At 40.0% G+C, this 18,616-nt stretch overlaps 2 protein-coding genes across 4 annotated transcripts in view; both read right to left on the reverse strand.

The window, feature by feature from the left end:
• Positions 1 to 472: 472 nt before the first annotated feature.
• myl2a (myosin, light chain 2a, regulatory, cardiac, slow) lies at positions 473 to 4,442 on the reverse strand. Its single transcript, XM_042495073.2, has 7 exons — positions 4,312 to 4,442; positions 3,664 to 3,756; positions 2,996 to 3,071; positions 2,005 to 2,109; positions 1,474 to 1,552; positions 1,196 to 1,244; positions 473 to 938 (listed from the first exon to the last, which is right to left on the reverse strand). Exons 1-7 carry the CDS (start codon positions 4,312 to 4,314, stop codon positions 834 to 836), a joined length of 510 nt encoding a protein of 169 aa, XP_042351007.1. The 5' UTR covers positions 4,315 to 4,442; the 3' UTR covers positions 473 to 833.
• A 3,257-nt stretch (positions 4,443 to 7,699) lies between these two features.
• cita (citron rho-interacting serine/threonine kinase a) overlaps positions 7,700 to 18,616 on the reverse strand; it is a 52,926-nt gene continuing 42,009 nt past the window's right edge. For all 3 annotated transcript variants that reach the window (XM_088085940.1, XM_088085922.1, XM_088085928.1), the window contains 7 exons: positions 17,125 to 17,233; positions 16,784 to 16,912; positions 16,483 to 16,563; positions 16,277 to 16,355; positions 14,276 to 14,458; positions 12,275 to 12,662; positions 7,700 to 11,350 (listed from right to left, as the gene is read on the reverse strand). In XM_088085940.1, coding sequence (XP_087942066.1) covers positions 11,327 to 11,350; positions 12,275 to 12,662; positions 14,276 to 14,458; positions 16,277 to 16,355; positions 16,483 to 16,563; positions 16,784 to 16,912; positions 17,125 to 17,233 — 993 coding nt within the window. In that variant the 3' untranslated portion in view covers positions 7,700 to 11,326. The remainder of the gene's footprint in view (positions 11,351 to 12,274; positions 12,663 to 14,275; positions 14,459 to 16,276; positions 16,356 to 16,482; positions 16,564 to 16,783; positions 16,913 to 17,124; positions 17,234 to 18,616) is intronic.

Raw genomic sequence — 18,616 nt, forward strand, 5'->3', positions numbered from 1 at the left:
GCAAATGTCTGGCAGGAGGGGTAGGTGAGGGCACTGAGGATCATTTGGTGGCATCCTATTGTGAGCCTGCCGCCCCAACTCCACAGTATAGTGTTACCCTCCTCGCATCATTGCAGCACTAAAATAACAGCAGAGCTTTGTCTCACTAAAGCCCTTTGTTTCAGTAGCCAAACATTTTAATGCACGCACACATACACATAGCTTACTTTGCGCGCGTGCGCACACATACACGCACACACAAACGATGCCATACGCACATTTTGGATTCATCTCTCAGCAGACCACCAACCACTATTCTAAACACATTCACTACCCAACATGGAATTAAAGGACTATCTGGGGTTCAAACAGTGATCTGATGATCTCACAAACATATGACTCAAAGGAATATATTTGCATCGTCTCTATACTATTTATTCCCTCATCTCTTGATAAAATTGTTATAAAAGTCAGAATAAGAGAGCAGACTGGCTTCTGTCTTTGAAAACTTTTATTAGACGAACATGCACAGACCTAACAAATGGATCATTTCTATGAAAAAGAAGTGGCTTGAGTAAACAAAATGATACAGAAAAATAATTTAGTTGATCTCAGGTGAATGTGGGAACATAATGTGGATAAAGCAGACAAGGAGCCCGCTATGTTGATACTGTAAGTTGTCTGTTTTTGTCTTGATCCTCGGGTGCTCCTGAGTGCTGAGCAGAGACAATGCAGCCAACATACAGATGCAGAAATAAACCACAGTCCATATCTCAGAGGGCAGCGGGCTAGTTTCAAGTCATGTACGGGCAGTAGATGGACTTTCTATTTGATAAACACGTTGACAAAAACGCTTACTCCTGGTCCTTTTCCTCTCCATGGGTGATGATGTGAACCAGGTTCTTATAGTCCAGGTTTCCTGCCACATCTGGGGGGAAGGCAGCGAACATCTGCTCCATCTAACCAAGAAAAAACAGATCTTACCACCACTTTTATCAGAGCTGTTGCACTCTCACAAAAACAATAGCTCAGTGTGCATGAAAAGGCGTGATAATGATTCACTGAGGGGTTGTTTTTTTGTGTGAAAATGTTTCTGACGTGGATATGGACGGTCGTCATGATGACGTTTATCCCTCTGTGCTGATGGGGACTCACCCACACGCGCAACACAATTACACATAATAATGATAATTAGTGTAAAAGGGCTGCAATTTACCTCTTCAGGGGAGAATCGGTCTGCTTGTGTTGTTAGCATCTGTGTCACACTGAACAGGAAGAAAAGAGATAAAGACACTGCATGAGATGATGAGGCCTGTGGTCACGCTAACAGGAAATGCACAGGTCGTAATAGAGCTGCACTGGGATGAATGATTGCAGTCAGACTCAGACGCAGTCATACATTGAGAGTAAAAGGCTTACATAACACTCCTCATGATGAATATGCATATTGCAAATGAATGTGGCATGAGGAGCACAGTGTGTTAGGTCACTTACTAGTCCTTCCTCAGCACACCTTTCCCTTCAGGGTCAAAGACTTTAAATGCATTGAGGATGGTCTCCTCTGGATCAGCACCTGGATACATTAAAATGGCAAGGAAAGTTCTTGAAACACATTTAAAGTAATACTCTACCTGCATGACATAACTTTAGTTTGACAAAGTTTAAAGTTATTTATTTGTCAAGTGAACAAAAACTGCAAGAGCATTCACTGCCTCTGAAACATCTGGGTCTCACACTCCTTTTAACACTGCAATTTAAGAATGTATAAAAACATCACACAAGTAGACACAAAACAAGAATCTAGATAAAGGATATAAAGTGGTGCAAATTCAAATAACGGATAAAATATAACAAATTGAATATGACATCAGTTATATACTGTAAATCAATAGTTAGATGAACGGGCAGAATGTGCGAGTGTGCTGAAGGAAAATGAATAAAGAGGAGGATCTCGAAACACAGCAGCCATCTATGGCGCCATCTTTGACTTTGATTACATTTTCATCTTTAATAGCTCATGCTTACCTTTGAGTTTCTCGCCAAACATGGTGAGGAAGACGGTGAAGTTGATTGGGCCGGGAGCCTCTTTGAGCATCTCGTCAATCTCTTCCTGTTTCACATTGAGACGTCCTGTGGCACCAAACATTCAGCGTGAACATACGGCACGTGTAGATTGAGCAGATTCAGCTGATCCAGGTTTTGCATTGTTGCTCCTGATTCCGCCCCAAAGATTATGTCCTGTATTTCAAAATCTTCTTTTCCAGAATTACTTTCTCTTGAATAGTTATTATTTTACGTTTTACTTTTACTTGTATTTATTCTTATCTTGTAATTCATACCACACTTGTCCTTCCCCTTCCTCTCTTGATCCATCTCTCATGCACCTTTTGAATTTTAGATTTTTTTTACAAAGTCGGTTTGTTTTCCTTCCCTTTTGTTTCTTTCTTTCCCTTTTTTGTGAAACTCAAGTTGCTCTTTTTTGGTTAAAGAAAGGATAATGAGGGGGTGGACTAAACTACTTTGAAATTATTCATTCCTCAATTTTATGTAGCTGTGTCACTAATTTTAAAATTAAAAAAAAAATAAAGTGGGGGAAGTGGGGTGTATGTGGAGAAAATGAAAAGGCAAAAGCTGTACAAAACAAGAACAAATTTGCACATACGATGTGTGTGTGTGTGTGTGTGTGTGTGTGTATGTGTGTGTGTTGTCATTAGCTCTTGTTGTTGTAACAAAAAAAATAAAATAAATAAATACTGGGGGGCCCAGGACGAGCTTGCATTGGACATTGAATGTGCTAGGTCTGGCACTGCTGATGATTATTGATGCATCAGTTCTACTTTAATTTATTATTTCTCAGGTAATTTCTCTTCTTTGTATATCTTTGTAAGGCACTTTGTAACTTATTTTTGAAAAGTGCTATTTTAAAAAAAATCATTATTATTATTACGCTATCTGCAATAAAATGTAATGAGTTCACAGCATCTTGTAGGACTGAACATGGGGGATGTCAACATACCAAGAGCAGCAAAAGTGTCTCTCAGGTCATTCTTGTCGATGAAGCCGTCTCTGTTCTGGTCCATGATGGTGAAGGCCTGAGGTCACAGGAAAAGGTACAGGACACACGTCAGTGAGTTCTCTCTGCTTTGAAAAGTGCAAACAGATTGCAGCTGCATGCTATCAGCCCACGTCTCAGAAAGAGAAAATCTGTCACACACAGTTTTTAACTGTTTCCTCCTCTTGAATATTTTGTGTGCCATATTTACAGTTGTGCACTGTATTTAGTATTAGTATTTATAACCCATGAGCACCGCCCTCCTAAGGTTTATCCCGGCATCCAGGGCATGCCCACCAGTTTATCTGCAGCCTAATCACTGATGACACAGTCTGGATGTTTGGGCACCACTGACCGCCATACCAGCATACCACAAGCCTCACTGCTGCCAAGCCAGGGACAAGAAAATAGACAGGTGGACATACTACAACGATGAACAATGGAAATTGAAAGACAGAGGAGGACAAAGAAATAGAAACCTCTGTGTGTGTCGCTGTGTATTTCAAAGACAGACACACTTGGATCATGGTGAGCTAACATACATATTCATACACCATTTCTTTGATTCTCATGTTGTTCCCTGCCACATGTAAATCAGTGGAGAAAAAACAAATCAGTCAAGCAGCTTTCACCTCTTTAAATTCCTGGATCTGAGCCTGCTCAAACATTGAGAAAACATTGGAGTTGGCTCCCTCTGCTGTCCTCTTCTTGGCTTTCTTGGGGGCCTTTTGGCACAAACAAAGAAGAGAGACATGACATGGCAATGCTACACATTAGACAACATCAAGATAAGGGTATGCATGGCTTAATAAGAGAAAAGTGTGTTTATAAGAGGTGGAGGATTGCTTTGGAGCATAACACAAGTGCATAAACATTACATTACATCACATCCCATCAAACACTGAGATTATTTGTCATTGAAAAGTATGTTGTTTAGAATTTAGGATGCATTAAATGTATCACATCCATAACAACACATTCAATATCTGTTAAAAAGTTGGTAAAAATTAAACTTTGGCATTGGTAAGCTACTTTCCATTCAAATATGTTTTCATATCTACCTGGTATTTATGATTAAGATAATCATTCATCAAATAAAATGTTGAATTTATGTTGAAAAATATGAAGTATCTTTAGTTTTGAATAATTTAAATATACAGGTATACAGTATAAATTATTGCACCCATCTGCCCCATATAAATTTAGCATCCTTTATGCAAAACAAACAAAAAAGATCTGTCCTCACACCATTAAACAGCATCCCACACACAGCAACTTACCATGGCTGAGCAGCTGGGAGGTCAGACCAACAATGATGCCAGTGAACAATGGGGAGACTGTGGGTGCTCTTATGTAGCCCCAACCCTCAGCTCTACTGGATGATATTTATAAACTATGTCCTCTTTAGGAAGTGACAGGTAAATGATGCTTCATACAGCACATACAGTATTACACACACACACACACACACACACACACACACACACACACACACACACACACACACACACACACACACACACACACACACACACACACACACACACACACACGTTGGACAAAGCGATTGGAATAACGGGTTTAGAATATCAAGAGCAGACTGAAGGTTGAAGCACTTAATCACTTTAAACTGCTCTCTGTCCTCAGATCAGTCTTGACCGTCTGAACAACAGAAAGTCACAATATAAACTCGATGTGTATCAAATCTGCTTTTTCTTTTTTTACGAGAAGAAAAATTCCGCTATTACAATCCAGGGTGAGACCATCCTTCTCCAACATCATTTCAGAAATCTGATTTGACTCGATCTGAAAATTGGGTATTTTAAGACATAACCATGACAATTCAAAATGGGGATAAAACTCAAGTCAAGTTCAGTCCTACACTGTTAAAAGTAGTTTGCCCCCTCCTATTGCATTTAATATAGCTTAAGAAATGTGATGCAACTGGAGCTGGTTTTGATGGAGTGGTATAAAATGAACACAAACCCCTTTTACTGCAATCTATCAAGAATTTTCTATATTTTTGGATACTTTGTTCCCAGCAGAGGCATGTGAGAAACAAAACATGGGTAATTAATACACAAAAGATCATTTTGTGGGAGAAGTATTTCTTTAAAAACAAGTGAACAGATGTACTTTGTACGTAGCTCGCAGGCAAAAACATTTTACAAGTCTAACAGAGGATAAAACAGACGACTATCTGAAGAGCTGGATTCCAAAGTTTCAAAAATCTTTGACCTACTAAAGTTTAGAAAACCGGAGCTGTGAAAGCCTGTATCCAACAACTTGAGTTTTAAGCTTGAACTGACCCACTTTCACCCAAAAATGCTCAGCTCTTGGTTGTGACATGTGTGCGTGCAAATCATTTCTTGTCTTCATCCCATACAAGACATTGTGTGAAAATCACAGGCTCCTCAAGTATAATTTATAGACCTGTCAGGACTGTGTCACCACCAACTTAGGTCACATTTCTCACATGCTTCATAGTACAGTATGGCAGAATACGCATAGTGCACACTATTTATGTGACCTCACTTATTCTTTAAAAGGTAAATGCCAGAATCTACCATTCTGTCCATACAGCGGATTACTGCAGGGAAACCACTAGATGTTTTAATTCATCAGTGGCCATTAAAGGAACTGCAGTTAGTGGCACTTCTGGGTTTTCAGCCCTGAGATTAGGCCTTTCTGTTTGCAGCAAAAAATGTTTTGTCTGTTTGGTTGGGTTTAAATTCTGGGTCTTGTTCTATCTCCCTGAAAGCTAACCAGTCCTCATAGGTTTTCATATTGTACATAGTTTTCTCCAGATTTTTACAGACTTTTGAATCCACGTATTCCCTGTTCTTTTTGTCACATTTCCTCTTCTTCTTAATAAAGCAGTCATTACAGATTGGCTTTCTGTTCAATTGAGCTCCATCTGACAGTATTTTTTTTGCATCCAATTCTGATGGACTGTACTTGGGTTGCAAGATAATAGTTTTTAAGATCCAGTGAAGCAAGAAACAACAACAAAAGGATGTCTTGTATCTACTTTGCACACTACACTGGCTTTAAAGAGCTTATGAAACTAAGCTCAGCGTTGTCAGTAGCAGTAGGTGCGACATACTCAAGTGAGACTCTGCTGACACTGAACACGTTCTTACAATTTGCCGTTGCACCATTAACACATCCTCCAGTGTCACTTGTGGCTCCCAGGTCAAGAAAAGTGACAGTCTGTGAGAATGAGCTGAATGAGTCGGGTGAGGAGGAGAGGCGTGTGATCTATATAAAGAGAGGCGCTGAGAGCCTCCCGACTCCCAGTCCACTCCCAGCATGTCAAACACAATGCTGGTGATGAACGAACAGCAGATGTCACTGGTATCATCTCACAGCATGGTGTGTACAAGGAGGTCAGAATTAGAAGAGTTATTGTTGCAGATGCTATTGTTGAAACCGTTTCCCCCCCTTCAGCTCTTCTCAGGTTCGAGCTGCAGTTACTGTGACTGGTATGGCGGGCCATTGTCGCATTGGCTGAGCGCTGGGATCACCTATAAATAGACTAACCTCTTCAACCACAATGGACACGGACAAATGGTCATTTTACAGGCAGACTCGAGTGAGCGGTGAGGAGAAAGCACAAGAGATAAGAGCCTCAAGTATGACCACTTTTCTTTTCCCTCACATTACTGAATTAGGAAGGAGTTCTGTGTGTGCAGTTTATAATGACTAATCAATTAAAGGGTATTACCAGGGTTCCCACACCTTCTTAAACATGAAACTCAATGCCTTTTCAAGGACTTTCCAGGCCTAATTCCCTCATATTCAGGGATCCTACGCAGCATCATTTGAGACACAGATAAAGGTTAACTACTGTTACAACACTGAGAATTTTTTTGAATGAGAACGAGGAGGCTTTACAGGAGCTTACACGAAACCAATTAAAACAAGAGAATGTGCTTGAATGTGTGAACACTTCTCAGTTGTGCTGTGTGAATGCCCAGACACCAAACTGACATCGAAGAACTAGCAGGGACTAAGGCTGGCTGCAGCATCCCGGCACCTTGCTTGTGCAGGGTTCCCACGGTTATGGAAAACCTGGAAATATCCACAATCTCATTTTCCAGGCCTGGAAAAGTCATGGACTTGATAAAAATCAATGAAGGTTTTGGAAAAGTCATGAAATTTTGTTGTGTATGGTGAAATTAGGTAATCTTGCAGAGATGACTTTCAAGGAAATGTTACAAAACAGCAATTGTTTTTCCTAAAAGTTAAATGTAGTGCTTATCTGTGTCAATTACAGCTGTACGATATGTCATTTCAGGACGTTGGGACATGCAATACTCGCAGGCAAATTGACACAAACAACTTAGCTATGTGAGGCAACGCAACAGTGGGCTTTCGATGCTGCTTGTTAAGTGTTTCTGAGTCTTAACAAAGCAAAACAAAATAATATAATGTGTAAGTTGAGTGACTGAGACAGAAACTTATTTATGCGTTGAGGAGCTACACTTAACCAAAATACAGAAATCCCATTTCAATGACCCATGTCTATTCACATCTATCTTCAAAAACATTTAAGGCCTCAATTTATTTTCCAAATAATTCCCAGCCTTGAAATATTTCAAGGCCACTGTGGGAACCCTGTATCACCTGCTCGTAGGACCACCACGCACAACACAGGAGACAGAGTAGAAGTGAAAGACAATGGTTATAATATTTAATATTCTGTGACAAAATCTCTACAGGGAACGCTAATAAAACATTTGTTAGCAGACATCAATATCATATCCAGCGTTACGGCATTATGATTCAGGATCATGTGAATAGAAATTAAAAAGAATATAAAAATAAAGTAAAGCAGGATGGGAAACCCTTTTGTATCCCGTATAGACCAGTGGAAAACTTGTGCAATCTGAAGCATTTCGGTGCTTTTTGTCTGTGACCAATGAATCTGTTCTATCTTCTCGGCTTAAATACATTCAGGAAGAGTTTACACCTAAAAGGAACCATAGTGGATCCTGACAGATGAAGAGACGTCTTCCTATTGAGCGCCCTACAGTTAACAGACACACTGGGCAAGTTAAAGTGTGGCCGGTGTGTTTTTTAAAAACAATACATGAAGAGCACAAAAATATTCTATTTTCTTTGATCAGATTACGATATACAGAAATAAAATCAACTTAAGGCTCATTTACACTCCCTTGTCTATGAAAATAAATGCATTTATTTCAGACAATATGACCATCACTGCCCACACACTTGTCATGTGTCTTTTACGTTGGCCCAGATACATCCACTAGACGGCACTAGAGGGCAGAGCCAAACGCTCCTGACAACAGCAAACATGGCAACAGTGGAGGAGGTCAACCGTTCTTTTAACGGAGGCAGGATTGTAGACGACTGTGGTCTGTGAGGCCATTAAAGGAGCAGTGTGTAAGATTTAGAGGGACTTGGTGGCACCTAGTGGTGAGGATTGCAGATTGCAACCAGCTGAAACTTTTCCCAGATAGAATTTCTTAAGTGCTTACTGTTCAGGATGTTTTTAGCGGTAGGTGAATTATCCGCAGAGGTCTCTTACTCCACAAAGCAAATGTACCTGGTTGTTTTTTTTTATACATTCTGGGCTACTGTAGAAATATAGTGACCTTCGTGGAAGAGAATCTCCTCCGGATGTGGATGTAAACGGCTCATTTATGTGACTATACACTAAGGAAAACTTACTTGTTCCATTGTATTTCACATCGGGCCTTTAAATACGTCGCAATACGTGGACGAAGAATTCTTTTGACTATAATACTGATTTGTTTCATTGCGCCTTTTTAAAATGTCTTCGTTGTGTCCTACGATTGTATCCGACTTGAATTATGCTACACTGTCCCCACGCTTTCCGGTGGCACTGCTCCGTTTGCTACCACATTCATAAGCTTTCAGAAAACATGCATAAATACAGACGAAATAAATGCAGGGTATGGACAGAAGGCTCTGTCCCTATCTACAGTTGAGCATAAATGAGCCATTAGTCAAACATAAACATTTTGACAATGAAAGCCAAAATATATTTGGATGGATTTAAGTGTCTTTTAAGGTTGGACTGTTTAACTTGCCAAGAGTGCCTTCATGAAAGAAAAAGATTTTCTAATTATAATTATACTCATAAGAACTCACTGTGCAAATAGGTAATAGTTAAAAGAAACGAGATGTTATTCACGTGCTTCGTCGTTAAATCATGGAATAAAAATATAACCCAAATGACGCAGAAGCAGAAGACAACACTCCGTTTCATTTCAGATATACATATCCATGCCATTCACGAATCAGGAGAAAAACAAATATTTTCATCTTCACCTTGAACATTTTTGGGTTATATACAATATAAGGGCCATTGTACAAAAAGAAATGCTCAAGTACTATGTTGAAAGCTTCAGACATGATCTTTTTTCCCCCTCCTGTCATATAGTTCAGCACTGAGGTTTTGCATTTGACGATGGAAGTGCATACACGAATTAGATCCAGATACAATCACTCACTTGATAAAGGATGTTTGGACATATTAAAAGAATACTCATTTGACATTCAAGAGGACACGTAATCACTTTTTTTCTTTAACAAAAATAGACATGGCTTATCCAGCCTTGAAATTCCTTCTCAATATATATAAAATTATGTCTCGTCTATTTACAGTCAGATAGCGTTCTGAAGGATTAGAAAGTCCTGCTGGGGATTGTGGGTAGTGCAGTTTTAGTGTCGACCTATCCGAGGTGGACAATCCTGTGATGTGTGGATCTACAGGGAGGGCATATAGGGCAGGGTATCGCTGCTCAATACCTTTAAGGTATTGACCAAAATAACCAGGTACCAAGTAGTATTGAACATTTTCTTGTCAAATGATACCATGGATGTATACAGAGACTTGGATACAGCGTTGGAGGATGGCCCTGTTCATTCATATGAAAGGTGCTCAGTGGTGCATGAATAGTTTGACTTCCCGGGTTTAAAATTACCCAGAACATCCACGTCATTTCCCCGAGAGTGCACTAGAGGCTTTGCCAGCTTGAGTTGGCTACGGTTTTCTGCTCCGCTAACTGAAATGGGGATAAAATGATTTTATAGTGCGGCTCTTCTGGCCTTTGAAATGTTATCAGTCTGAAATGATCGAATCCTGATCGTGAAACAAGTCATGCTGCGGGGGTTATGACGCTAAAAGACATTTATCCACTGACAAATCTTTCATAAAGTTAGTCTACAGGAAAAAGTCTTCCTGGGGGCTTGAATGATACTTGCATTCAGTCCTTTTTGTACCCAGATATAAAGTATTTGTGTGGTTTTTTACCACACTTAACATTTTTTGATGTAGTGTGATGTGTGATTGGCCCATTATCGCAGCAGCTTAAACCCATACAGTCAGTGATGTGGTGAAGTGGAGTGAGGTGAGGTTCACATTAATTAACTTTAGCTACTGTATCACATTAAGCGGCACCGGTACTGGTCATTTTTTAAACGATACCCAGCCCTACAGGAAGGGTTTGATCACTTAAATTCTATTGAAATTTCTTTGTGCTCCAGCCAACTCCTGTCACCGTGACGAACCAAAGTTTGGACAGAAGACAGATTAGGAGAGGATGATTGTAATTAGCTGATAATGATTGTGTGTTGACATGTCAGCGCAGGGCTGGAGCCAGAAATGCTGTTAGATGTACGGCACTGTCCGTCCCTGATCTGTGGCTACTGTGGACAGACAGAGTGTGGAGAGGAGCCAAATGTGTTAAAACTACAGTTTGAGGGAAACTCTGCCATTTTCACTAGTGAATGACTTTGTAAGTATTTAGGCATTGACTTGTGAGATAAAGTTGCTACGGCTGTGCTTGTGTACTGTAGTCACTACTATGTGGAGTTAACTGAAACTAGCAAAACCCACCGCATCAGGGCTAAAATTGAGAACTCAGATCCCAGATTTTGTTTTTAAAGATATCTAATCCAATTACTAATCCCTTCTTGGAGTACAGAGCACATGCTCAAATACACCGCAAAAAACCCTGCTCAAAAATGGTAATATATATGGCATTTTGTTGACCTTTATGTCTCGGGTCAGTTCATAGAGAAAAATAACCTGATTCTACTGACATCTATTTATTTCTCTCGTTCTTTCTGTTCTGGCGGCTACGGTTGTTTTCCTCTGTGGGTTTGAAAGCTTAGATGTCAACTCATGTGTGGCAGTGTTTCATCATGAATTGGTGACACTCTCACTGGTTCTCTGCTCCCTCTGTTCCCTTTTCAAAGATGTCTGTCCATGCTGGGTATGTGCGGCTCTGCTGTCTCTCAAACAGATGATTGGTCCCATACCTGTGAAAAAAGTCAAAGTCACGTTAATACACACACATGCATAGACTACCAGCTAAATTGTTACAATAACTTCAAATATGTTATTTAAAAATATAAACCAAAACACCAAATAATATAACAAGACAAAGAGTATCCAGCCATGTTAACTTGATGCAAAGTAGGTAATGTATACCAGATTCACAATGTCGGTTAAGCTTGAGGTTGAGAATATAATTAGTATAATAAAGTCAGAATATCACCAAAGTTATAACAATTTGATCTCCAGGGCCCTCAAATATCTGTAGCAAATTTCACAGTAATCCACCCAACAGTTGTCAGGACATTTTACTCAAAATCGGAAATGTCAACCGGCTGGTGATGCAAGAGGAAAAGTAAGGTAGTTATCAAGATCACTCGGATTCCTCCTCTGGGCACCATGAACATACAGTATATTAAAGCTGCACTTGACAGTTACTGTCATCGATTAATCTGCACATTATTTTCTCATTTAATCATTTTTTCAGTAAAATGCCAGAAAATCGTAAAACATGCTGTAAGAAATTTTCCAGAGTCCCAGGTGATGTCTTCAAAAATTCCAAACCATTCAGTTTACAACAAACAAATTACTAAATTAATTGATTAATCGACTGATAATTGCAGCTCTACAGTAGATGCACCAAACAGCATCTGGGATCACCATCAAGTTATTAAAATGCATCTCCAACAGATTGAAAAGAATCTTTTTTTTAAAAAAGCTGAGGTATTTTAGTCTGAATCAAAGTGCTGGACCGACTAACATTGTCATCCCTAGAGAAATGCTACAGTTATGGCTAAATCGAGTGTTGCTACCATCACTGTAATTGAGTAGTAACAATGTTGCATCATCTGCATACAGCAGCTGTGGCGTGATAAATAGTAAAAAATTTGCAAAAATGATCGACAAACCTTGTTAACAGGGTTAATGGGCGTGCGACCAGAGCCAGTATGAAGCCTTTGGCGCTCTTCAAATCGTCCGGGGGACCTCTCCCTCCGGACATCCATCATACGGCCAGGAGAGCGGTCCATTCGAGGGTCTGCCATGGCCCTGCCCGGGGAGCGATCTAACCGGGGGTCAGCCATAGCCCTGCCTGGAGACCCCACTATCCGACTCTCCAGCATCCTGCCAGGAGACTTCTCTCTCTCCAGTGGACGGCTTGGTGACTTGTCCCGTCGGAACTCTGTGCGAGCCTCTCTGTAGCGGTGAGGGGTGCCAGGATCTCCGTGAGCTAGGGGATTGGCTGCCAGCCTTTTGGAGATGTGCTCATTGTAGGAAGGAGGCCCACGCTTGTTAGGGCTGTTAGGGAGGAACCGAGGCACAAAGACGGGCAGGGGGCGTTGGTCAAAGGAAAAGGTATTCTGTGTCTTGGATCAGGGGCTTTGCTTGGCACCGCCGGGTAGGTGCGCAGACGGGGTGAGAATAAAAGACTCACAATCAAGCTCATTTGATAATCTGTAGCTCAAAAGACTGAACCAATCTGATGATTTAGCTTTCTTACAGAGTAGAGTCAGCACCTGACAACCACAACTAAAGAGTGAAGCCGGTTGTAAGAACCAGCATTGTGAGGAATAAAAGCTCAGCCTGTTAGCGAGATTCAATTTACTTCAGTCAGAAGTCAGCCTTTATTCAACAATTTTCTTTCTACCTCTGACAGGAGGCATTGTAAAAAAAAAACAATTTTAACCTAAAAAGACATCTCAGCATTTGTTACAGATAAAAAATGAACTCCTCCTCCTGCAAAGAGCAAAATAGAGGTGTTACTCTCCTGCTTCATCACCAGATTCAAAAAATAATGACTTAATCACCGTCACCACCTGTGGATGCCAACCTGTGCCCAGCAGTGCCAGCTAGTCCCACTGACCCTTCAACAACACCCATGTACATAAAAAAGTGTGATGTGCTGCTTCTACACTATTATCTCTGTATAACAGGGAGGACCAAATCTCACCCCCCCCAAAAATAAATGAATGAATACTGTGAGTAAAGTGCTCAAGTGAACTGAGAAAATTAAACTTTTTCAGATTTAATTTTCACTTGCATGATTTATTCCTTCAGCAATTATTTCCAATTAGCAGGGCTTTGCTCCGAGTGATCATCTGTTTTATTCCGTTCGACTGAGAAATAAAGGCACTGCATAATTTATTCATCAAAGTGTAAATAATGCAGGTGTCAGTCAAAACTTTATGGGAGGTTCCAAACTGATAATTAGATACAGAGTGAATACAGAGTTATGATGATGCACCTGTTGATTTATTCATTCATTTATTAATTTGAATGTATCTGAGAATTACAGTTTTTCATTCATTTATTTGGGACATTAGATTTGTCCTCCACATAGAATATCACTCTATAAACTGGGAAATGGAAGTCAACAGTAAAAAGAAATCATGACTGGGAATGGTTATCATTTGAAGCCTTCAATTCTAGTGAAAAAACTAGAAAGGTTTAAAAATGTCTAGAGAGGCATTTTTTTGCATAAACAAAAGTGTCAGACTTCTCAAATGTAAAGTGTGATCAAAACAAGCAGTCGCCAAAGAAGCAGAATGTAATCACACACACAAACACACACACACTAAAAAGTTAGAAATTTAACAAGACATTCGATGTAAACTTTCAGGACTTGGCGCTTTAGACATATTTCAGTTAGTAAAAAAACAATTATTGAGGATATCCTAATGACTATAATTGTACTGTATGTATCTAACTTAGGAGATGTGTTGCAGCTCAAAATGTGCTGTGATTTTAAAGACAGTGAAAAGAAAGCTAAAGATCATTGTGGGTTAATAAAATTTTCACCAAACTTGTATTCAGAAAAAAGATTAGTGTAATGGTCTAAATTAGTTAATTAAAGTGTGAGAGAGCAGACAGTAAGTGTGATCTCGAGCAGATTTAATAAATCGTGTCCTCACCTGCGTCCGGAGCCGTTCCGCTGCAGGTCACTTACACCCTCTTGGCTCTGGACCAGGTTGCCCTTGCAGCAAATGACCCGCAGTTTGTTCTGATAGGAAGAGGCCAGGTAGATGGCTCCAGAAGAGATGGCTGGGCCAAGGTAGCGTGGGTTTGGGATATCTAGGTGTGCATATGAATGAGGCCTGGAAAGAGATAAGAGCATTAGACACTGTATCCTTGAAAGGGCAGGTCAAATATTATTCTTATTATTTTATTTTATTTCTTAAAGGGTTTTAAATCAGTCTGTAGCTTTTCAAAATTGTTCCTTACGCATTCCACAATTCAAATTTTGGTCAAAGTGTGGATGTTTTAGCTATAACGTCTAGCCTACGGCTTTGAATAGAGAGACAAAACGTCCAACAGAATGACCTACTCCACATTCAACTACATTTAGAAAGGTGGCAGTCCACTCTGACAGATGTTTTTACCTGACAGAATGACCTACTCAGCATCTATACAGGTAGTAGTTCATTATGACAGATATTTGCACCTGACAAAATGACCTACACTACACTTGACTACCAGTGTTTCCCCTAAAATGTTGCAGGCCTGGTGCACCGCCAGGCCAATGAGACCGTCCACCAGGCCTAAACATTTGCGAGGTTTGCGTAGGATGGCGAGTACACTGTATTTTTCCCCTTAGGAGGTAGAAGTCATGACCTGCCCTACTCTGCCACTGAGTAGCTAGTACTCTGTGCCTTCGGTGGTTAGATTGTGTTATAAGAGTGGTGTGGTTCCTTTAGAGACGGGGCTGTGGTTGTATGTGTAAGCATTTGGTGTGAGTGGTCTAGCAAAAGCATGTGAGCAGAGCGGAGAATACAAAACAGAGCAGAGAAACAGCTCTTCACCTAGCAGTAAAAGTGGTCAGTTGAGCATTAAATGTGCAGTGAAAGTCACAGTTTAATAAATGCGGCTGCTTCTCAAGACCAAGTGGAGTTCCCACGTGTTTTACCCAGCTGCTGGTTAAGGTGAAGGGGGTTAACCTTGAAGTCACTTCGGCCTAGAAGTAAACAGATCTCCCCTGTGCTCGATGACTATGGTTGGGGAGCTGAAGCAGGAATGGTTTACATTTGGTGAGGTTGACAGTAAGAATATTAGGCAAACCACTCAGACACAGAGGAGGGCGGGTCATGCCTTTGCCATCCTGAGATTGCTCGCGGTTACGTTCTACCAACTTAACTGTGGATAAATAATATAATCGTGTGGCTTCTCTAGACTTTCCAAAGTGCATGGATTAATCTTTGATAGGGAATGGAGTCATTTTGCACCGGCTACATGACGCTCAAAACAATTTATTCACTGTTTTAGCGCAGCAATCACAGACTGAAGCCGCAAAGAGGGAGAGGCTCGCTGCTTCAAGCTGCAAAGCCAGTCATGGGGGAAGTCACAGACACACGCAGTGAATCTTGTCAATTTTCAAAATAAAACATCCCGTGCAGATTGTTTTGCTTTACTTAATCAACTCTGGTGGACTATGACAAATGGACATATCCACGCGTCGACAGCGTTGTTGATTTTACACTTACTGCCAGAATAGGGGATTGCGGGTTTAAATAACTGCAGAGGGGAAAAGGCAAACAAGGTCATAGGTTAACTAAATGACCATAGTACCACCATCCAAAAAGAAAAAACTGTGTAACACGCAACCCCAAATATTCACTTTATTTTTCAACTTAGCCAGGGAACAAATGGGAAAGGAGAATTATGCTAAGGTGAAATGTTTCTTAAAGACAAGATAGATTAAGTGCAGCAGTGAATTATGCACACTTTGCTCATGATGTACTACTATTTTGTAAATATGATCCCCTGAGCCATTGCACTAAAGACAACCACGCCAATAAGTCATCCCAGACGTCTGTTCACAGTTTTTTTGGCGTGTACCACCAGGCGTGGAAAAATTCTAGGGGGAACCACTGAAACTGATGCACTGATACTAACAAAGGAGCAGAAGGCAATCTTACCCCAGAGCTGCGTGTCCCTGAATTTCAATAACGTCCAGAGAGTTGAAGTAGGTCACAAACAGGTAGGGTTCTCTATAGGCTGGAACACAAAGAAAACACTTAAAATCATATTTCAAATCACACATTAATCATTAATGAAAAAAAGTACATTTTAGCAGTTAGGGTTAGGGTTAGATGACATGGAGGAAATTTCAATCAACACCAACCGAATGAGAGAGGCAGACGACTCCATTTGATATCTTCACTTCTACTTCTGCGGCCATACGCATCCACAAACACACCAAACTCTGCAAGATAAATTCACATTATCATATGAAACTGCCCATGTGTAGATGTTTACAACAATAATCATTATTTAAAAAATAATTTCCTATTACAATATATACAAATTTTCTCACACAAAAAGTTCAGTTTTTGGCTTTTTTACCGGTGCATGTGTTTACAGGCGTAACTGTAGACACAACATAATGCACACATGTTCACACTGATAGGACATAAACGTCTAACCATGGAAACAGAGCAGGTACTCGTCTTTCTGTGGTGCCGTTGTGACCTGGATTATGGAAATGGGGAAGCTGTGGGAGGACGCAGCGAAGACAGCTGAAGCTAGCGTCACGTCGTTTTTATCCAGGAACTCTGAAGAAAGAAATCATACAAGTCATCTCGCTCAGGTGTGAATACTGAAACATTGTTGCGAAAAAAATCCCAACTGTTTGGTATTTCTTAAAACACCATCTGGTTGACAGAAAATACTGGGAAAACAAAAAAAGAAAAAAAAGTGATACCAAAACAGAATTTGTGCGTGGGTGCCTACCACAAATAAATCACAGTGACGGTGGGTGACCTACCTTCCAGCACATACTGCTTCATCTCAATCTCATAGAACTTGTTGGTGCCGATAATGATGCTGTAGCCAGTGAAGTGGATACAGCTACAGGGCTCTGATGTCTCAATCTCCTGCAAATACAAACAAACATTCAACAGCTTTTCAAACTCATTACTGCTTCAAACAAAACATCTACTTTGCCACAAAACACTGCCTTTCCGCTGTGACGTTTTCATTTACCTTTCCATCACCAAGTACGACTCACCTTTAGGGAAAGGGATTGAGAACTGACATTAAATTGGTGCCTGTTATGGCTGGCCAGGACTGAAATATTAATAAGCTTCTAGACAAAAGATACTGCTATCTGTATTCATGTAATGTTATTAATTCTTACATTACAGCTGCAACAATTAATTGATTAGTTGTCAACTATTAAATTAACTGCTAACCAATTTGATAATTGAACAATCAGTTTGAAAAATTTCTTAAGAAAAATTTCAACCTACTTAAATGTAAATATTTTCTGGTTTCATCACTCCTCTATGACAGTAAACTGAACATCTTTGCGATGTGGACAAAACAAGACATTTGAGGATGTCATCGGGGACTTTGGGAAACACTGATCAACATTTTTTTACCATTTGCTTTGACCAAATAAGTGACTAATTATTTGACAATGAAAATAATTTAGTTGCAGCCCTATCTAACATAACTGGAATTTTTAAGTTCCTAACTGTCCCCTGATGATGACGATGCTGCTGGCATCAGGCAAATACTTTCCACTCCGTGTAACTGTGTGTTTACATTCTGTACTCTCCAGTCATTGCTGACAGGGGAAAATGTTAAAAAGTGTGGACTCACTTGACTAAACTGGATGAAAATGCATTTAAATGCAATATATTTAAAGTTAGTTGCATGTAAAGGGAGTAGCACCAGCAACCTCAAAAAGTACTAACACAAATACATTTTATAAATCTGAAGCAGTGCAGCATGTTTGACTGCTTCAGTAAAGCAGCTGCTTTGTTGTCAGGGTTCCAACAAATTTTCATGGAAAAAAAATAATCAAATTTTTTCATGACATTTTAAGGATCCATTATACCGTTTTAATACAGTTTTCTTTCCTCACTTGCCAAGCGTTTTTTTTAATCATATCAGTTTGAAACTCTACACACGTGATTCCAGCTAGCTGGTGAAGAAGGGAGAGACGTAGCATCACAAGAAAATGAAGACACCTACATAATGGTAAACAAAACATGATGTCATGTTACGTCAACAGCTACAGAAAGCAAATTTGCTATCATGTTACATTATGTGAAAGGTTATTCACAGGAGATTACTGTCAAATTTTCATTACACAGTACAAACACTGTCAATGATTTTAAAAAAATTTGATGACTTTTCCAGGCCTGGAAAGTGTAATTGTGAAATTCCATGACTTTTCCAGGTTTTCCATGACCAAAGGAACCCTGCTCAGTGCAGCTTCCTGGTTCCAATGCTGATGGGACTTGCCAAAC

The sequence above is a fragment of the Plectropomus leopardus genome, chromosome 2 (genome assembly GCF_026936395.1).
Source record: "Plectropomus leopardus strain MGB_pleo_1.0 chromosome 2, ASM2693639v1, whole genome shotgun sequence".
NCBI classification, from domain to species: Eukaryota; Metazoa; Chordata; class Actinopteri; order Perciformes; family Serranidae; genus Plectropomus; species Plectropomus leopardus.

Coding starts and splice junctions, on each gene's coding strand:
- myl2a (XM_042495073.2), bottom strand. Junction 1,553..2,004: donor GTTTGGCGAGAAACTCAAAG/GTAAGCATGAGC, acceptor TAATGTATCCAG/GTGCTGATCCAGAGGAGACC. Junction 939..1,195: donor ACCGATTCTCCCCTGAAGAG/GTAAATTGCAGC, acceptor TTTCTTGGTTAG/ATGGAGCAGATGTTCGCTGC.